Raw genomic sequence first — 22,626 nt, 5'->3', positions numbered from 1 at the left:
AGCATTTGTCGCGTAGGTTTGTACTTACCCTGCTCTTGTGGTCTTATATTCTACTTTAAGAATGGGTTTGCAAGGTTCTGGCTTTTTTCCATCTTTAGGCTGCTTTCCTGAAACAGAATCAGACTCATTCAGAGAATTCCTTCACAACTTCACTTGCGCTCTGTCCCAGAGGATGCACCAGACAAAAGTTTGTTTACAGAAGTTTGTTTGCAACACCTTCGGGCTGTTCCATAACTTTGGTTTCCTAAGTTTAAAGGTCCAGTGTTCAAAAGTTAGCGGCATCTAGTGGTGAGATTGCGGATTGCAACCAATGGCTCACCTCACCCCCTCTTTCGAAGCACTACAGCAGCTGACGCAGATTAAGATGTCGTCATATTTTTGTTTCTCTGCTAAAGGAGATCCCGTATTTATGAAATGCTATAGAGCAGTTCGTCTGTTTAGGGGTACAGTACAAACAATGTGGCGAATTCCTTGCAGGGGGACCCTCGGCTGTTGTAGATAGAATGAGCACATTCAAAGGTAACAAAAAACGTTACGCTTCATTGTGTAAGGTACACATAGTTACTGTATGTATATTATATTGCATTTCTGTCAATGGATCCTCCAAAAACACACTTGCGCTAAAAACACCTTTTTAAAGGGCTGCATTAGCAACATAAAAACAGACTATTTGAAGGAGAAAGAGCGTTAAACTTCACAAACTCAACAGATGGATAAAAACATTTAAGATTAATATTAAAGTTGGTTTCAGTTAAGAAACACGCTTATCCTTCATTATGCAAAATAAACATGAGAGATGTGATAATTAATGACAAGTTCATGAGTAAAAGCAAAACATTTTTCATCTAGTTAGTGGCTAATTGCTGACAGATGTTTGTAATATTCAGTGTCATATAAACTCTAGATTCTTAGCAGTCCCCTCTTGTCAGTTTTTATTTTCTGTGCCAACATAAGTGTTCACTGTTCCACGATATCAACAGAAAAATGTCATTCAAATTTTACAATTATTAACATAGGGCATCTGCGAATGTCTCCGAGTTTTATAAAAAAACATTGATTAAACATAGCAAACGTTGTCTTTTTCAGATTTGTTATCAGAATACGATGTGTCTCTGATGTGTTCCTCTTATGGAAGCAGGGTGAGTCTAGAGGGCTCGTTGTATAAAAAGAGGACTGCAGTGGAGTATCTTCAATAAAACAGGCGTGGACATGCACCAAAGAGAAGAGCGGAAGGTTCACCGGCCCCTCCAAAGCCTCACCTCGCAAACAAAACGCTGTCGTCTCGGCGGAGGAACAAAATGTGTCTGAAAATGAAAGCTTCACTTGAAATGGAAATAAGGCGGGAGGGGGGATTGATTTAAGCTGCTTTGTGAAGATGGAAAAAAAAATCAAATTACAATCCCGAATTGACAAGTCTTTGAGAGAGGTGTGATACGACCTCGTGAAACAGAGGTGGGAGCAATTAATTGTATACTCCTTATCCTGCGGAAATGGATTTGGAGAAAATAAGCGTGTCTTGTTTGCGTGAGACGAAAGAAAGAAAGATCACTAACCGTGTGGCGTGATTGTCTGTGCGGGCTTGGCTGGGGATTTTATATTCCATATGGTCAGTGTGCCGTCTGAGTGACTACAGATAAACTGCTTTCCTTCGTGATGCCAGGCCACAGAATGAATCGCCTGAGTGAGGACAAGAATTGAGAGAAAGAAAAACAGAGAGAATTAAGTTGGTAATTCTGTTTCTTAAAGATGTCCCATAAGCTTTATTTAGTCATGTATGCGATCTCAGAATGCATTGCAAAAATATAGCAGATGAGACAGGAAATATGTTGATTACACAATTACAAAATGTATATTAAGATTGCCGACCGATGTTTTATTTTAAGATGTACACCAATTTCTTATAATAGACTGTGTGCTTGATAAGACCTATGAGCACTTTAAACTTCCTTCGTGTTTCCCATAATCCCTTTGTTGCGCATCGATAGCTCCGTTGCTTTTTATAGCTTTGTTTTGTACTGTTCTCGTATCGACCGAATGCTTTGGCAATACTATGTGGAAAACAGTCAGGCCGTTGTAGCACAATGAATGGAACAGAATTACATTGATGGGAAAAGACGAGATGGAACGCGCAGCATGAAACCGATGTATCGGGAGAAAAGGCCGTGCGGGAGCACAAAGGCGGCTGAAAGAGAGTTCTCATTATTTTCTAATTAAGCGCAGTCTCCTCTTGTTTAGCATAATGATGTCGGCTGTATCTCTGTCTTCTGCAGACAGTGGGGATGAACCTCAGCAGACCAAACTAATCAATGAACCGAGTGCAACATCATTACAGAAGCATCCAGAGGGGAGGAGCCAGACAAACACACACACACAAATGCACCCACGCACACGCAACGCAGTTACACGCGCACACACAAAAATATGCCAGGCTACATTCATAACACACCGCTACTGTGATTAGGAGGGATTATGTTGCTTGCATAATAAATCCTTTCAAGGTAGAGAGCAAATAGGTTGGGAACCTGAAAAACGGAATAATTTAGCATTAATGTTCTTTTGCTGAACAACGGAAATACAACAGCTTAGAAACAGGAGGACGCTGTGACATATATAATATTTCTGTTGTATGCATTGCGCACACAGTCAGAGGAGAGCAGCGTGTGAAAGTGCTTTTGCTAAAAATGATTATTTAAAACACTGAAATTGAAACCGATGGCCAGCTAGATCAGGGATTCTTTACCTTTTTGACTCCAAGGCTCTCCATTATTTCAACAATACTCACAAAGATTTTGTTTAACATTAACTGGAAAAGTGTTTGTGCGATTTAAAATGGCCAAATAATAAGACGCATCTTGGTATTTCGGCAGCTGATACAATGCTCATTTAGTCTCATTTTAAATTATTAGTCATCTTGAGCCCCCTCTTGGAAGTCAGCTTGGTTCCCCTTGTGGGCCACGGACCCCCTGTTGAGAACCACTACGCTAGATCAACCCACTGAAATAAACACATTTGAACCCTGATAATGCACTCTATGTGGAACAACATTATTCATTTGGAGATAATAGTATTCGCACAGAATAATTTTTTCAGACAATATCATATCAATGGAACTGTAACAATATATCATTTTTAATATACAATTATTGTGGGCAAATTTCTTGATAACTATATTCTTGCAATATCTACTAAATATGGGTACGGTACAACAACAATATTGCAATATCTACTTAAGTAATAAATAATCCTCAAAATACTAGAACAGTTGGGCATCAAGAGAGTTTGTCATTATTATGGCTTTTAAAGGGATAGTTCACCCAAAAATAAAGAATTCTGTGATCATTAGCCCTCGGGTTGTTCCAAATCTGTATACGTTTCTTTGTTCTGATGAACACAGAGAAAGATATTTGAAAAAATGCTTATAACCAAACAGTTCTTGGCCACCATTGACCACCATAGAAGAAACAATTACAATAGTAGTCAAAAGTGCCCAGAAAAGTTTGCTTTCCTACATATATAAAATACATTTTGTGAAAATGTCTCAAGCCATTTTTCCTACTATTCGAGTCAATGGTGTCCAGAACTGTTTGGTTACAGGCATTCTTTCAAATATCGTTCTCTGTGTTTACATTGTCAATACTGGTATTGCAACACTAAATAAAATACTATTTTAATTCTCTATATGCATGGAATATACAAAAACAATGCTGCACACTTTATGGAATACAATACAGTACATATCTCACATGCTTAAAATTGGTATTTATGCAGTACAGCAGTCTGTTCCACACAAATCCTTAAGACATTTATTTATGCCCACACAGTGACAAAAATATGTATGTGTGTGTGTGTGTGGCATCTACAGAAAATGCTGAAGGATAAGACAGTTTGCCTTATTAACGATACCTTAAAGACAGAGACCTCGCCTGTATTTTACCAGTGTGTACAGTTGTAAATATATCTTCGTCTTCTCTGTAAGTCCACACAGACAGCTCAAAGACAAGGAACTGTGACACTGTCAAGCCCCTCGCACACATTTGAGCACACAGAGGCCCAATTACAGCGAGAAGGGTCTGAAGGCTTTACAGCAGGTAGCCAAAACCCATAACCTCTCCAGTCCAAAAATACAGCTGCCACAGCCCTCACACACCCAAAACACATCATTCCTCCAGTTAAAGTCAATGCACCCAGAAAAGGGTCTGCTGCCTCCGTTTCTCATTATAACAAACTCCTGAACCACTGAAAAGTGAACACACACAAATAAAAACATCAACAGACAAATTAATAATGTTTGCTGAGGTTTTGAGATTTCACTTGAGATTTTCAAGTTGTACACTTTCAAAAATGATCAGAACGTCTCCGTGCAAACCATACAGAGACACAGCCCGACACACTTCCTGTAAGTCCTTCATGCTACTCGAATCGGATGCTTGCACTGCGTCTTCCTTATTTTAGGATTTCCATCCATGTATAAGAGCACAGCAGCTCATTTCCGCTTCAGTGCTAATTCAGCTGCTCAGTGTACCTCAGTGACCCCTTCAGCGCTAATAGCTTCCCATGATCTGATCTGATGAGAATTCTGCTGTCTATTGCACTTCTGTGACCCCTTCAAAGATAAAAAGGTTTCCAGGCAATCTCTTCTTTAACTACAGACCGTCTGAACCTTTCCTGTTCTCCACTCCATAATAATAAACAACAAAGCGCTGCGTGGGGTCTGATGGACAAACGTCGGCACTTCGTGGCTTGAACGCTTCTCCCCGGAGGAAAGCTTTTATTGCTCAGAGGTTGCTCTTTTATAGCTCGGGAGACTTTAAGTACCTGAGTATCTATTTTAAGCGATACTACCCCTAAAAATGAAAATTCAGGAATTACTCATCCACAAGCAGTTCCAAATCTGTATACATTTCTTTGTTCTATTGAACGCAAAAACAATTTCTTAGAAGAACGTGAGCAACTGACATATCTGGGGTAGTCAAAACATGGTAGTCAAAGGCAACTGTTTGTTTTCCTTAATCCTTCAAAATATCTTGATCGTCAGAACAAAGAAGTTTATACAGGTTTAGAACAACTCGAGGATGAGTAATTCGTGCGAGAATTTACATTTGGAGTATGCCTACGAGTATTAACTAACTTTTTTTTAAATCTGAGCCAGAGAAACGAAAATAGAAAGAAAAGTGTCATATAAAAGTGAGACCTACAGTAAGAGTGTATAGAAAATATAGAACTAGCATTTTGGTAGAAATGAGTTGAAACATTAGTAGACTTTTGAAACCTCAGCACAGTTTCCATCCAAAACTGTAAAGAAGAAACAATGACTAGATTCTTAAACCCAGGCGAAAACTATGAGAAGCGTATAGATCTAATCCCATTGAATGAATGAGGCATTTGTACAGTGATTATTGTGTACTGCTGTACACCCAAAGCGCTTTACAATCATATGAGGGGCGTCGCTCCTCAACCACCACCAATGTGCAGCATCCACATTTCTGTCTAGGAGAAACAATTAAGATATTATAAAGATCTCATTAGCGTTTTTTGTTTTCTATGGGTCGCCGCAGAGCCGAAATGACACCTTGCAACCCTATGGAGCAATGAATTGTGGGACATTTATCTCTGCTGTACTAATCAATCAAGATAAATGAAAGCAGGAATGAATCAGACATCCACCCAGGCACAGCCATTCATCAGGGTACAGATGAGTTGTCCTCCGAGAAATTAACTTTCTCTCTCTCTCTCTCTCTCTCTCTCTCTCTCTCTCACACACACACCCTCGCATGCACACACACAAGAGGTTGAAGAAAGGACTTATAATGAAGCGTTCATTATAAGCGTTCAAAAAGCGTCTGCCAAATGAATAAATGTAAATGTAAATGTAAATAATGAGACATGGGTATGTGTACTTGTGTCTGAAAGTGTGTCGGTTCCTTAATTCCTTTGCGCTTTTTTTTGGCGCATCATGCTCATCATAATAGCTAATGTAGGCTGAGTGCCACTTTTGACAAAAAAAGCCAGTTTAAAGGGATAGTTCACCCAAAACAAAATATGCTGTCATCATTTCCTCTTGTTTATTCAAACCTGTATTACTTTTTTTGCCAAACACAAAAGAAAATATTTTGAAGAATGCCGGTTCCCTAACAACGGCGGTACCCTTAAGAGACCCACTATAGAAATGAATGGGCACCTACGTTGTTTCGTAAGCCAACGTTCTTCAAAATATATTTTTTGTGTTCTGTCACCTAATTCATATTCATGAGTCCCGAAACACAGTATTCTCCCACACTGAAGATGCAAATACAAAAGCTGGACCTAATACTCAAACGGGGGTTACACGCTCTCATAGTATCTCCACCAAATAGCGGTGCTCTTTGATGCTGTAGCACCAAGCTGAACAAACCGTTCGCTTACCTAAAGAGATCTAATAAGCTTCCTTTATTCAAAGCAAAACACTTCATGAATATTTGATCTTTGCTTTTTCCATATTCTCGGCATCGCTGTCACTGCGGGCGACAGAAGCCTGGAATACAGCACTGTGTCACAATACATACCTCATCGTAAGTGTAGCGGTAGTCAGCTCTTTTTGATTTCAAATCCCACAGCACTACGATCCCAGACTCAAATCCTATTATGAGCTGCCAGGTGAAGAAAGATACAAAACAGTCATTCAGTCTGTTGAACCTATATATTGATTCATGTGAGGTGAATCACGGGTTCATGCAGTGACTGAACATAAACTATGCGAGTTAGAAATGTACAGTTGGAACAGCCAGTACAACAAATACAAGTTCAATGCTGTGGTTCTTAAGTTTTGATATTTTGGTATATATATCCCATAAAATAAACATAACACCCCAGTTGAAAAAAGTTTTTTTTTTCATGGCCATTCAGGCCCATGCTTCTGGAATATTATATTTTAACAGATATTTTTTTTACAGTGTACTATTTCCTTTACTTTGTGTAACACAACCGGAAAAAAATGTCACTCAGTAGTACAGTACAGGTTTAAAATGCCATGAGTAACAGATAAAGAAAATGTTTTGGTGAACTTTGCTTTACATGACAACTCTTGTCATAACCCGGTTCGTAGACATTCAGAGATGGAATGTCTAAAGTGTCATTGTTCTGTCAGCCAGTAGGGACAATGAGTATAAGCACATTGAAAACCATTAGGAAGTGAGCAAGCCTGTTATGGATTGGATTCAGGGGGCCGGAAATTACTAGCAGAACTCCAGAAGACCCCTATGAGGGGTCCCAAGAAAGGCAGTCTGTCATACATAAAAAAACCCAGCAGGTACCTGAGATTCTCTAAACTCCTCCCTAACTATCCATCCATCCATCCATCCATTTTCTTCCGCTTTATCCGGGGCCAGGTCGCGGGGCAGCAGTCTAAGTAGAGATGCCCAGACATCCCTCACCCTACACTTCCTCTAGCTCTTCCGGGGGGACACCGAGGCGTTCCCATGCCAGCCGGGAGACATAGTCCCACCAGCGTGTCCTAGGTCTTCCTCGGGGTCTCCTCCCGGTCGGACGGGCCCGGAACACCTTCCGGGGAAGGCGTCCAGGAGGCATCCGGAACAGATGCCCAAGCCACCTCAGCTGACCCCTCTCGATGTGGAGGAGCAGCGGCTCTACTCCGAGCTCCTCCCGGGTGACCGAGCTTCTCACCCTATCCGGCAGGGCTGCCCTTTGTCGCCGGTTCTGTTCGTAATTATTTTAGCCCAGCACTCTGTAGAGGGTGTAGAGCTGGTCCAGCGTTCATTGGCCCGGACGAAAACCACACTGTTCCTCCTGAATCCGAGGTTCTACTATCGGACGTATTCTCCTTTCCAGCACCCTGGCATAGACTTTCCCGGGGAGGCTGAGAAGTGTGATCCCCCTGTAGTTGGAACACACCCTCTGGTCCCCCTTCTTAAAAAGAGGGACCACCACCCCGGTTTGCCATCCCAGAGGCACTGTCCCCAACCGCCACGCGATGCTGCAGAGGCGTGTCAGCCAAGACAGCCCCACAACATCCAGAGACTTGAGATACTCAGGGCGAATATCTCATCCACCCCCGGAGCCTTGCCACTGAGGAGTTTCTTGACTACCTCAGTGATTTCGGCTTGGGTGATGGACGAGTCCACCTCTGAGCCCTCGGCCTCTGCTTCCTCAGTGGAAGACGTGACAGTGGGATTGAGGAGATAGGGTGTCCTGGTGCCACGTGTACTGATGGACACCCTTATGCTTGAACATGGTGTTCGTTATAGACAAACTGTGACTAGCACAGAAGTCCAATAACTGAACACCGCTCGGGTTCAGATCAGGGGGGCGTTCCTCCCAATCACGCCCCTCCAGGTGTCACTGTCGTTGCCCACATGGGCATTGAAGTCCCCCTGTAGGACGATGGAGTCCCCGATCGGAGCACTTTCCAGCACCCTTCCCAGAGACTCCAAGAAGGTCGGGTACTCTGCACTGCCATTCGGCCCGTAGGCACAAACAACAGTGAGAGACCTAACCCCGACCCGTAGGCGCAGGGAAACGACCCTCTCGTTCACCGGGGTAAACTCCAACACATGGCGGGAGAGCTGGGGGGCTATAAGCAAACCCACACCAGCCCGCCGCCTCTCACCATGGGCAACTCCAGAGTGATGAAGTGTCCATCCTCTCTCAAGGAGTGTGGTTCCAGAGCCCAAGCCATGCGTAGAGGTGATCCCGACTATCTCTAGTCGTAACCTCTCAACCTCACGCACCATCTCAGGCTCCTTCCCCGCAAGCGAGGTGACGTTCCACGTCCCTAGAACTAGCTTCCGTGTCCAGGGATCGGGCTGTCGAGGCACTCTCCTTCGACTGCCACCCGATCCACTATGCACCGCCCCCCTATGGTCCCTCCCGCACGTGGTGAGCCCACGGGAAGCCTCCCTAATGATGTGTTGGCAAATAGTGAAGGTAAATACAATTTTTAAAAACTGCATTTGGAAGCAACTGGAACATTTGCTCATCATCTTCATATCTCCTCCATCATTTGTTTTCCAAAACAACAATTTGCTAACAAGCTGTGTAAGATTAGACCCAATTACTGAACTGTGCTGCACCATAGGAAAGCAACGTTTTCCGGGTTTAGAACGGAGGGAAACAAGAGCTTTGTGCAACGTAAGGGGAAATGAATTATTCAGGGAGTTTTTATTCATTTTAATGCAGTTTAATGGTTCTTGCTTACCTTGCCCTCATCCATAGGATTGTCACTAATGTGAACCACTGAGCCGGGGTGGGCCTTGGAGGACCTGTGGGAGGGAGAGATGGAAATAAGACTGAGACTTTTGTTTTAGTAAATGTAAGTGACGGAACAATAAATTGAGGAAGAAAACAATTGAGGAGGTATTTGTGCACATGTAAGTGATTTTGAAATATGTATGTGATATATATATATAAATATGATTGGTACTGTTTTCTTCGTTTTAAGCAACTGAGTGAAGATTTAAAGATTTCTAAACAGGTTTGATGGCATGAGTTTACTCAAGTAGATGGACTGAGATCATGTTTCATGAACATCAGAATAAACTATTTGATTTACGCAAAAGAATGCAAAAGTGAGATTCTTGTCATGGAAAGATGTTTCAACTGATAGATGTTTGACATAATCTAGTTTTGTGAAGTTGTCCAATGAAATCAGATTATTCCCATCCACAATATAAAGCCACTGGTACGTGCAGGCAGTCTTAACATTAAGATTTTTCTCTGCTAGTTTTATGAAACACATAAAAGCATTGCAGGGTTTCCCATGACACGATGGTACACAAAAGAATGGTTACAACACCACAAGTGCTCATTCCTTCAAAGGGAATAAATAATATAACGTCATTACTTCTGTGAAAGTATTTCATACATAAAAGGGATAGTTCACCCAAACATGAACATTTAGTCATTATGTACCACCCTCATGTTCAAACCCTAGTTGGCATTCATTGATCTTCAGAACCAAAGTGCTGATGTGTTTGTATGTGGGGTTTTGGATTGTTAGGTTGCATTGGAAGTGAATTGGGGTTCCTCTTCTCAAGCTTCAAAAGGACAAAAACTTTCCATGACTCATTTATTTCAAAAGTCATAAAGGCACACAAATGGATTTGGTGTAGAAAAATAAAATAAAATTATTTGATGACTTTTCTACCTCAGTTTCTCTGTTCTGTTGACACACCACGATTGTTATGTAACCCGCAGACAGCTGTTTACTTTAGTGAATGCACACACTAAGATCAAAAACTTTATGGTTTTAACAAATTATATTTTATGTTTCTAAAACAAACCCATTTATTTGTCTTCGGGACACTTGAGATACACAGCATTAGTCACGATGAGTTATTTTATAACGTTTTGGTGTCCTTAAGAGGCTTCAGAAGAGAATCCCTGTTCACTCCTATTGTTACCAGAAAACCCAAAACTCAGTTCTTCGGTTCCAAACACCAAAAGAAGGGGATTTGAACAACACGAGGGATAGTAAATGATGACAAATATTTGGGTGAATTCTCTCTTTAATGAAATCTTAAAGAAGCAGGACAGGATTAGACTCTGCTATTTTCATTTACAGCATTTCTCTCTCTATATTTCACAAAACAAGCCGCTCTGCTGTCAATAGGTGCCACTGGGACGAGCAATACTGTGGCTGCCCATAAGGCATTGATTGTACTGGCAGGAGTCTTATCCTTTTGTTCCCTTTGACTACCCAGCAGGCCAACTGTGCTGTTGACGGTTCTTCGGCACAGTCTTAGACGCCTATAGTGGTGACAGCCGTGGCATAGACAGGGGTCCTTCTCTCCCTCCAGCTACATTCTGTTGCACTACAGTGCTACAAGGAGGGGCAGAGTCATAAATGTCTGTTACGGTGATGACGGGGGTCCTGCTACAATTCTTTCTCTGTCAGTGTTTGTTGGCTGCTTGAGATACAATTGAAGGTCCCAGGAGAAATAAAAATGACATGAGACAGCTCTCGCCCTCACAAAATAACACGTTAAACAATAACATATGTATTAAGGGGGTTTTCTATTGCTAAATTCTCTTGCCATAGTAACACAAACTGATATAAGAAATTTGGGTTTTAAGAAACTGATGCAGTTGAATTTCTTAGATATTGAAGACATTATTATATGTTTATTATTTAATAAGTGATCTTTTACCCCAAAATACAAATTCTGTCATCATTTTCCCACCCTCTTGTCATTTCAAACCTTTATGACTTCTTCCGCAAAACACAAAAGAAGATATTTTGAAGAAAGTTGGTAACCGCCACCAATTGATTTCCATTGGTTTTGTGTTCATACAGTAGAAGATGGGGGCCGGCACTGTTCGGTTACCAACTTTCTTCAAAATATCTTCTTCTGTGTTCTGCAGAGGTTTAAAATGACAAGAGGGTCCCTTGAAGTCACGGATCAAACATGCGTGGATGTAACAAACAATACACCTATCATGATTTCTCTATGATGTAACACAATGCTCTTTACGAGAACACAAATCAAACATGGGTATAACACAGGCATCATGAAATCAACATGATTTATCAGGACACTTTCAGATTAGCCTAGCACAATATCCATTACAGCTTTAGAAAGACCCTATAAACCACATATGCCAACATGCATGTGTGCACGTGTGTGTTTTTGGTTGACACGGTCATAGACGACACAGAGAAAATGGCAGGAAAGCAAGAAGTGAACTGAGGTGAAGATGTCAATTGTGTAAAGAGAGATTGGGCAACTGTTACCTCAAAATTCCTAATTTTTGTTCTCTCAATTCCGTCCTCCTGTCAGCCCTTACTTTAAGAGGAGCAGGCTGGTTTAAGAGAGCCGATCACCATGGCAACAGGAATAGGATGGGCAAAGTCTCATTCTTTAACTTCCACCTTCACTCTGTGCTGTGTCTCATTCACTCAAGACATCTTACCGTTACATAATTTCATACACTGCACCTACATACACGACAACCCTCTTCTGTAGTCCTAAATAATTATTACACCATATGTGTTTATCTGTCATTTCCAGACAGTGTCTTTCTCTCCCTTCCTTTCCAATTGTTGTTGACTTCAAGCTTAATTTCCTGCTATTGAGAAAAACAACAGGAAAAAGAATCAAGGACATCGACTTCCAACCCAACCTGCTGTTTGTGCGAGCATAATCCAAGATGCAATTTACTCACATTGTAAGTGCATCCATTTCACCAGCAGCAACACCTGTCGTCCATATTGAATGTCAGGCAGTTAAAAGACCCTCTCTATTGATGTCATAAAAGCATTTTATATACCTTTTTTAATGACTTTACTATACGCTACAATCCATACACAATCCCAGCATGCCTCGCAACCTACTGCTGCCCGCTCAACCTTGGCCAAGGAGAGACACATACATCACTGTCTTTGTCAGTTGAGATCTAGATTTATGACAGATCACGGTCCTGCAAACAGATACGGACACATAGAGAGTCTAGACGGATTCTGTCTGTCTGAAGGGCATGGCCGCGGGATTGTGCCATAGTGCACTGCACCTGGGCGCGGCCCCAAAATTGAGGCCACCTGCTATTGAAACCTCTGTAACATGCTGCAATACACCCTTGACAATGTGGCGTCGTGCCATTCCGTTATGCCAGCCTTTAATCCCTCGACAGCCTACGCAGTCAAGTGCCAACCTACATGCCCCTTTTAAAGCAAACAAGTCAGACCTCCCGACACCTGCAGAGCAAACTGTTTCTCTCAACGACTTGCATCATGCCAACATCACCCAGCAGCGTGTTATCACCCCACAGCAGAGTGACATGCCAGATTTCTCCCTCCTCAACACGTGCACACACATACACCATCCTGTGTTAGATGCTGTAATGTGAAATATATTTGTGCATGTATGTATATAGAAAAGTAGGTTGGCGTTTGAATCAATCAACTATTATAGTAATTTTTTTGACATTGCTTTTTAATTTTGTCAAAACCAATTTGAAGAAATGTGCCGTGTCCTGGAAGCTGTGACAAGCTATGACAAAGCCAATAATTGGGTTGTATTCTTCAGTTTGTAAAATCAAACAAAATAACATATGTGGCACAAACCTTACTTTAGGTGATGTTCCAATACATTTGTTAAGCACACATACACTGTAAAATAAAATGTTTGTACAGTGTATAAAATGTACAGTGATGCCACAGAAAACATTTAAGTCAAATGTTCTTATAAGAGCGATTTTCTTTCTTGCCTTTTTCTAGTCTAAAGAACCTTATTCTACTACAAAGAACCATTTGTGAAACAGAAAGGTTATTTATGGAACCCTCTGCCAAAAACTGTTCTTCAATAGCATTGCGAAGCACCTTTTTTTTAAACCAAAAATAAAAATTTGAAAATGGAAAGAAGGCGAGTGCTGAAAATCCTCTGTTCAGTGACGTGAGAGACAAATCATGTTGACTCTCCCATTTAGTCTTTCGCTACAGGTACAACAGCTAAGGGCTGAGCAGCTCATTCAACAGCTGGCCTTTATGTCGCGAGGGACACTGTGCTTGTGTCTGTGCGAGTACAAAAGAGTCAAGACAGGACACCTGCCTATACTAACATTCATCTGATGTGACACCTGTAAATGCATGACTGTATGTGTGCGTATCAACACTGTCTGGGTCACAAAGGCATTGTGGCCTTTCAGCGGGTCATGAAGGAAAACAAAACTGCTGACAAAATGTTTGAATTAATAATTTAACAACTCTAAAGAATGGTGGTGAGAGAGCAAGTCAAGAGGGAAGGGGAGAGAGACAACAGAGACAAAGCACCTATTTGTAAATATCAAGCATATATAAAAATGGTATCTGATGGAAAAAAGTTACAAAAAAACATAACAAGACTAGAGTAAAAATGACCGATGTAACAACGACCGATGAAATCAGTTTCCAGGGTTCAGGGATATATTATATAACTTAAAAGGTGCGTGTTTCACTCACAGTTCAATGGCTTTGTTCCACATGATGGTATATCCTGAGAGGGTAAAGGACTCCACATTCACGATGTGGATGTTTCCTCGTTCCGAGCCGATATACAACCATTTACTTTGGAAGGGCAGATGAGAGAATGTTATCCTGAGAAAAAAAGAGAATTAAAGAATTAAGAACAGAACAGCTCAGAAAACATTTGCTTTTGCTACACAGATATCACGTCAAATGTAATACAAAAGTAACCTTGCTTATTGCGACTGAGATAAATATCTGGGGTATTCTCATTCACTATGTTCCTTCCAAAATTATATAAAGTATCTTAAAAATGGCTTAAATACTGCAAATTTATTTTATTTCTGACTTCTTTTCCAGTAATACATTTTTTTAACATCTCTTGACAAAACAGATTTGAGACATAAAACTTATGACATTAAAACTGGAGAATATGTCTTGAATTAGATTATTTTTATACCCTACTAGGAAATATTTTTTTTTCCCCATTTTAAACTTACTATAAACCTTAATAAATGAGCTTTATGGCAAAAACCTCGCCAGTGGGTCAACAACTTAATTTAACGCACATTCCTGAAAACTAGTTTTAATATCTTATGCAATTTGTACTCTCAAAAAAAATGTGTTTTATGTTTACAACTAAACAAAACACAATTGTTTTGCACTGAATGTATTAAAGCCTGCGATTACAAAACTTAAGTTCTCCTAATTCAACAAAGTTAAAAGTATCAAGGTTTGAAGTTATGCCCCTACACACACACATTTTACACCTTTTGATGTCAAAAATAGCATAGAAGATCTAAAAATAGAAACAAATGAGACTGTTTTATGAGACACGTCTTAAAGTTGATAAATAAAACATAGCCGAAACCTCATTAAGTTTCCTGTGCTGTTAAAGAGCAACCACGAGCACAGAAGCAATAACATGTTCCTGTGGGAGCTGCTGGTAAAATAAGCCTCGTCAAAAATAACTGAATGCAAAATTTAGTACATACAGTACAGGCTGATGATATTGACAATCACATGCTCAATTAATGAACGGTGCACTTTTACTGCCAATCATGTTTACACATAACTTTTGTTATTCCAGAGCAAAAACAACGCTTAGAGGAGTTGTGCTTGCTCAACTCAAATGTACTTTGCGGTACGTCCCTAATGAACAGAAGTGCAGGGAGCTCAGTTATTGGAGTCAAAGATTTAGTTTCTGTTTAATCAACACTACAACATCCATATTACTCACTCCCGGCATTATCGAAAGCATAATTTTTCATAAAAACATGGTTTATGAAAGAAGTGATGCAAATGATGAACAATTTTAATGAAGAAAAAGAAAAGCCTGGTTTGTTTTGGTGCTGTGTAGACGGCTTGCCTCTCACCTCTTTCACACGCACACAGACCTGCACCCAACACTTCACTCCGGCACCTTGCAGCGTTATAAATATATTCATGAGAGGAAGAGTGTTGAGAGAAACATCATGCATCAAGCTGAACACTTTTCGGTTCTCTGTCTGTCAAACACGCACGCACACACACACACGAGAGGGGAGAAGACAATAATACACAACACAACATATCTCGGGCTGCTGACTTTTATTTTTCTCCCTCATAGAAAAGGAGAAATCAAACAAAATAGAGAAACTTGCAAGTCATTCAGAAGTAATACAAAATGAATCTTATTTAACATGATAAATGAGATCTCTTATTCAATGAAGCATTTATGTCAAAGACGTGACATGTAAACACAAAATCAGACCCTTAGTAAGCCCATGATGACTGCGCTGACATCCAATTCTGAATCTTCTCTTTGCATAAAGGATTGTGGATGGACACGAACATACCACAGGTTGACTGCTGCACAATATTACCACAAATGTAAATCTGTGTGTGTGTGTTTATTAATGTGGTTTAATAAAGCAAAACATGGCTGTCCATGTGTGTATGTAGTCTAGAGAGAAAGAATTAATTCCAAGGTAATAAAAGCATAACGCTTCATTACGTAAGGAATATATAGAAATCAGTCTGAACACAAAATTTGTTTATTATATTGCATTTCTGTCAATAGATCCTCCAACAAATTACCGACTGGACCTTTAAGTATCAAACGTAAAAAATGTATTTAACTTCGGATAATGCACACACACGCCAGAGAAAGAGAAGGAAGGTCATTTCTGTTACCTTTTGCATAATTACGCGTAATGAATCTTTGTTAATGAATTCATTCATTAACGGAAGCCAAATTTAATCACATCTATCACATCATTGCAAATGTGTGATCACATAAAGAGAATTTAACATGACATTTGCAAGGGTACATCTGCACATCAATTCCACAATGACTAGACAAAATGCCAAATAATAATGCATCTGTTTTTATTATGGCGACGACTTTCCATTGAATAACCCAACGTTAAGCCTCACACACAAAAAAATTATTTTGTTTTTTTTTACATTGGATAACGTACCTCGGATCATTATTCTATCCAGTATAGGATAAGTATAGTTAAATGTAATGAAAGAGTTAATGCTGACAATCTGAAACATTGTTGAAATCACTTGTAAAGCTGTAGAGACAAGAAAGATAATCAGGGGCGGACTGATCCAATAAACAAAGTAAGCGGCCGCTTAGGGCCCCAGGAAACAAGGGGGCCCCCAACAAATACCAAGAAGTTTATATAAAACATCTATAACATATTCGTTTTCTATCATATTTTGTATGGTCAAGAGGATACAACCATCAAAATGTAATATTATTACATCCTCGTGAATTTGCCTCCCCCTGCCTAATGGATCAGAGGAACAAACCATTATGTTATTGTGTGTAATTTTTTGGTGGATCTATATTGCAGAAATGTAATATAATATACATAATTATGTCTTCAGAGGCGTTTAAAGACCTTACAAAATGAAGCCTTATTTTTATTACCTTAGAATGAACCATTTCTATCTACAAACACCGTGGGACCCCTTGCATGGAATTTGCCATGATGTTTCTTTCTACAGTAGAACGGAAAAACTGCTCTACAGAGAGAGTTACGAAAATAAGTTATCTCCTTCCCCAAAGTAAAAATGTGACATCTTTTTCCTGGAAAACCTTGAAAAAATTAAGTCCTTTAAAGTCTTGCAAACCTTTAAAAATGAAAGTCCGGGAAAGTTCTGGAAAACCTTGAAAACTTGGGTCCTGGAAAACTGTATCCCATTTTTCAGGACGCTTGAAAGTAAATGGCTGCATTTATGAAGAGATACGTGCTGAAATTATTGAAGGCAATATAAATTAAATTACAAAATACAGTGTTTGTACAAGAATAACCGTTTTGGATTGGGGCCATATTAACTCCTTTTTTCTGTTATGGCTTCTTAAACTAAAATAAGGATAAAGTGGCTTACATGACTATATTTCACAATATCGCTGATATTTACAATCTACTACATGAACCAGATGCGTAACCTCTGTGTATCAGCATAGTTCCCACTTACATTCAGCCTGTTGGACCGAATATCTGAAGATAAACACATACAAACACAACCACCGCTTCTCTCCTGCCATGTAACACTTTATTTGTTAGTTTAGAGGAAAAGTGTGCCTCCGCACAAAAGCACTGAGAAATATCATCACTTCTCCACGTGTTAGACTGAGAGGTGTGTTTGTGTTCAGATGGCTTCTGTAACAGTGTGATAATGAGCGTATTAGCATGACAGACGGATGCCCTGCACCCCTGACATTTGGCTTGCTCTTTACTTAGCCTTCCTGCAGGGACACACACACAAATACACAAACAACACAAGAGCAAATCCATTCAGGTTAGGGCACCAGGAGGGGTTAGGGCACCAAGGTTTTCTCTCTAAAACACTGGGTCTTATTCACTAAGCATTCATTCTTGAAACTGTCCAAAAATTGTAACAGAAATATGATAGATTAATAAACGGACGCTTATATTTATATATACTTATATCGACTGTTTCAACGGACGTGCGTGCCCAGACTGCAACTTTCTTACGGTCTGTGTTTGTTTGTGTATAACTATACTGTATATGGTTTAAATAAAACTATTTATATTTTATTTTATTAATGTTAATATTAATTCAAATTATTATTTTATTGTATGATAAATGTATTTAAAAAAAGAAAATCGAATGTTGTTGTAAGTTAATTCTATTAAATAATAATTTTCCTGTTGTTTTGATGCATTTAAAAAAAAACATGGAAAATTGACTACGTTTACATGCGCATCAATAATGTGATTTTTTTAGCCCGCCACCAGTGCAGGCTGTGTGTGATAGTCAACTGCGGTGGGGTCACTCGCGTCACTGATGTTTCCCGCTGCCGTGGACGCGAACAATCCAGATTGTCTTGACAAGTTTACACACACACAACGTGAACAGATTACTACGAGTCACTGTTTGCTGTGATGACGGATGATTGGATATACAAGACGTTTTTTAAAGCATTTTAAAACGTTTTTGGAGACAGCGCTGGATCATTTCAAATCCATTCACAGCAAGAACGATGAAAGGCGAATGTTCTTGTTAAGTTTTATTTCACGTTATATTTACTTGTTGTGTGAACATGAGTAGAAGTGTCCTTAACACCCAATAAAATCATCGTAAGAACTAGTGTTGTCACTGTACCAAAATTTCAGTGGTCGGTACCAATACCAGTAAAATTTCACGGTACACAAGTACAAAATGCAAAATACAAGTACAATACCATTTTGTATACATGAAGTATTCAAGTTAATTGTTGCTGAAACTGTTGTGTGCTCACTGGGGTCTTTCGTGCTGTTGAACATCACCCCAGTTTGCTGCTGTAAAGAGACAAACAGAATAAACTTCAGTAAGACAACGTATTGAACATGCATATGCAATATTAGAACAAACCTCATTTCTTATACTGCATTTACACAAGATTACTTGCATAAAGGCAACCGTGTATTAAAATAATAAATGCAACAGATAGATTTTTCTTTATTTGGTTTAAATTTGCCACTTTTAAACCAAATAGAGTTAAATATTCAAGAATATATTTTATTCCAGACTTAATGATATCAACAACATACACAATGCCAGTCATTCTAGTGCATAGATTTCGGATGTATAAGCATTAAATGGTTAATAAGGACACTTGACTGGATTAGCATTGGCGCTAACAAATTAACAGGGACATTTATTTTAATGTAACATTTAACTTGACGTATGCTACAACATTAATAATGCAATAGCTAACAGAATTCGAAACTTACCACATGGACTCGTTGAAATAAATCCGGATGCTTCCACCCTTCACCACAAAACACAGTTTTCTGAAGTATTTCTGCACGCATCTCTTGTGGATCGGAGCCGCGCTTATCGGCTCATCACAACTTAAGGTACCGCCAACTTTTTTGAAAACACTAGTAAGAACGTAGCAACACGAAATCTTTCATTTAGCTTTAATGGGTAACACGGTTAACAATAAGAAATATATAGTTTTTGACAAACACAATTTCTGTTGGTTCAAATGAATTTAGATTACACAAATCAATAACAAAGCTTCTTTGTAGACTCTGCCTTAAATAAACAGAACCAAATCTGTGATTATTAAGTAACTTGACAGTATCAGTAATACAGTTTTTTGGGGGAAATAATTAAATAATTGCATTGCCCTAAATTTGTTGCTTCCACCCTAAAAATTTCAGTCAAGGGCTATAGTGCTCCTAGTAAAAAAAGTTTGTCTGGAGCCCCGAGTAGGTGTGTGTTATAGGTAGGTATCGTTTTAATATTTTTGCGTGAATCGCCTCAAATGCAAAACACCGTTATGTAGACGTATTTTATGGTTATGTAGCGCCGTGATCAATATTGAAATATGACGCAAAATGTCTCTGCAATGGGGGTGTACGCTGTCATCGCGTTTGCGCTGTTTCTGTATGAAGGTAAGGAACAGAGACTGCTGACAAGAAGTTATGTTGACGGTAAGGTGCGTGACGGGTACAGGCTCGCTCATTTAAATCATGCAGATCCATGAGTTGATAAAATGCTTGTGCTTTTGTGTGTCACATTTTGCCTAAAAAACATTTCTGTACATGCATACATATGCAACGAAATAATTGAGTAAGGACACCCAATGGATTCGGTGGGCTTTGAAGTAGAAAATGACAAGACTTTGACTTGTACATTTTTTTAAATTTGTTTGGCTCTAAATACATCTTATAACTGGGCTCTGAAAAAAATGCCAAGAATCAAAATCAATTGCCAAAATGTTGCCACAGGCAAGCCAGCCATATAATATACACAAAGGGCCAGCTGCGCATAACAACCAGAAAACAGCTACAACACGAGGATAGAACCTGCTTAAATTAGCCTGAAATTCATTTAATTCTGTAAATGCTTACAGGGACAAATGTGTCATGCTTAAATCAGTCACATTTTTTTACTGTGTGAAACAGTTCATGTCTTGAGTGCAAGCACAAGCATTTTCAGTCAATGTGCAATGAAAGCATCTCTCGCTGTTCTCCTACAGAATGTGTTTGAATGTTTAGAGAAGTACTTTAAACGTCTACTTCGGGAGACAGACAGACAAGGACGTTCTATAACAGCCTGTTCCGCTCTCTTTCCCTTTTTGGATTTTTCTAACATCCTCAGACAGCTTCTCAGAAAGTCTGATGGCCGTGTTGTCCTGACAGCAGGTTCAACTCTGTTTCTCCCCAAAAACCAAGCAGAATCTTTTCCCAGCAAGATCTCGGAGGGGTGAATGCTTGTATAATACTTAGAACTGGTTGTAAGCTGTATTCACAGGATTGGCTGCCAGTTTCAGTTTTAAAAAATGATTAACATATCAAAAAAATACAAGCCGTAATACTATCACAATAGGGAAAAAATAGGAATGGAAAGAGAGGGAGAGAATTCTGTGAAAAGTCCGGAAAAATAGTCAAGAATAACAGATGTTCTTTTTTGCTATATCACCTTATATACTTTACAGTACAAGCGGTGCTACAACACCAATATTCCACGAGTACTAAATTTGTACAACTTTGATGTTTTGCTACTTTAATAACTAGCTGGATTTTAATAGCTCATCACAGAGACACTTCGTCAGAACTCGGGGGCTTAGCTGCCTCATTGTTTCCTCAGGGACAAGCTACGTGGTGGCAGGAGACACTTTATAAATGTCAGGTACACACACATCACTGACTATACCTATGCCCACTGCCTCCTGTTTCTGAGGCACACACACACAGAGAGAAACAGCTAGACGTGTACACACATACACACAGTATTTGGCAAGAACTTGTTCGACCCTGAAATACGCTGCCGGCGACTTGTCACTTTCATCAACAGCAGCAGTGCAGATTATAAGTGAAGGGCTGCCTCATCTCTTATTAGAGTCAACAGCTGTCCAGAGCGCATCAGAAGGTTACAACCTTCCTGCTCTGATCTATAGCTATAGAGTGCCATGAAAGGTCTCACAAAGTCTGCAACTCTCACCACACTACTACTGAAGTGTCCTTAAAGGTATAGTTCAGCCAAAAATGTATAAAATCTCTTTGTTCTGGTGAATGCTTATAACCAAACATATCTCCACACCCAATTGACTACCATAGTAGGAAAAAACTAATTATAAAATGTCTTCCAGGAACAAAAAAAAATTATAAAGTAATTTTTCCTACTATGGGAATCAATGGGTGTTGAGATCTGATCGGATATAAGCATTCTTACAAATATCGTTATCTGTGTTCATCAGAACAAAGCCATTTATTCACATTTGGAGCAACTCGAAAGTGAATAAATCACGATAGAATTTCATTTTTTTTTGCAGAAGTATCACTTGAAGTTAGAACATGTCTCTATAAAATACTCCAAATAGAAACCACATTCTTACCATTTAAAATCACAAGAATTTATTCCTCTCAATTGGAAAGTAGGCTTCCATTTTCTGTCTACCTTTATAGTATGTTACACATATACCACAGTACATGTAATGCACACAGTTTAAGAACCAAGTGCTTAGTTAGTATTAAGGAGTTTAAAATAAAGTTAAAATTGTTGACACTGTGAACCACCAGATCCCGCTGTCCACTCTCTCTAAACTGGGCAACTCTAGAACTGCACTCAACTGGTTTTACTCTTATCTCACAGGCAGATCCTTTAAGGTTTCCTGGAGAGACGAGACATCCAGATCTCACCAACTGATCACTGGAGTTCCTCAGGGATCATTTCTTGCTCTGTTCCTCTTTTCGATTTATACCACCTCCCAGGGTCAAATTCTTAAGGCACACCGATGACCCATCCCTCTCTGCCGTGTCTCTGCCTGCCTTCTGGACATCTCTTCTTGGATGAAAGAGCATCACTTACAACTCAACCTCTCCAACACAGAATTCCTGGTTATACATGGCCCACACATCAATTGAACACCACCTTACCATTCAGCTCGGATCCTCAATTATAACACCCACTAAGTCTGCGAGGAACCTGGGGGTGATGTTTGACGACCAGCTGAAATTTCCACATCGCACCAACTTCTCAAACTTGCAGGTAAGTGCTCTACAACATCAGGAAAATCAGGCCATTCCTCATATAGCATATAAATATATATATATATATATATTGCTGCCAGTTGCTACCCGCATCAAGTTTAAAACGCGGACACTGGCCTTCAAAATGATAACAGCAAATTCTTTATCTTAAATAACTGCTCTAGGTCTACATCCCCTCCCGTCATCTTC

At 39.7% G+C, this 22,626-nt stretch overlaps 1 protein-coding gene across 1 annotated transcript in view; it reads right to left on the bottom strand.

Annotated features, from left to right (window-relative positions):
* Window positions 1-22,626, bottom strand: part of stxbp5a (syntaxin binding protein 5a (tomosyn)) — a 74,678-nt gene that overhangs the window by 22,120 nt on the left and 29,932 nt on the right. Inside the window, exons 5-9 of the mRNA XM_079474062.1 lie at window positions 13,928-14,062; window positions 9,191-9,254; window positions 6,543-6,626; window positions 1,554-1,677; window positions 29-107 (exon numbers count right to left, since the gene is read on the bottom strand). Coding sequence (XP_079330188.1) covers window positions 29-107; window positions 1,554-1,677; window positions 6,543-6,626; window positions 9,191-9,254; window positions 13,928-14,062 — 486 coding nt within the window. The remainder of the gene's footprint in view (window positions 1-28; window positions 108-1,553; window positions 1,678-6,542; window positions 6,627-9,190; window positions 9,255-13,927; window positions 14,063-22,626) is intronic.

The sequence above is a fragment of the Barbatula barbatula genome, assembly GCF_947034865.1.
Source record: "Barbatula barbatula genome assembly, chromosome: 15".
NCBI lineage: Eukaryota > Metazoa > Chordata > Actinopteri > Cypriniformes > Nemacheilidae > Barbatula > Barbatula barbatula.
The sequence above is the reverse complement of the archived record's forward strand: the minus strand, read 5'-3'. Positions and strand labels throughout refer to the sequence as shown.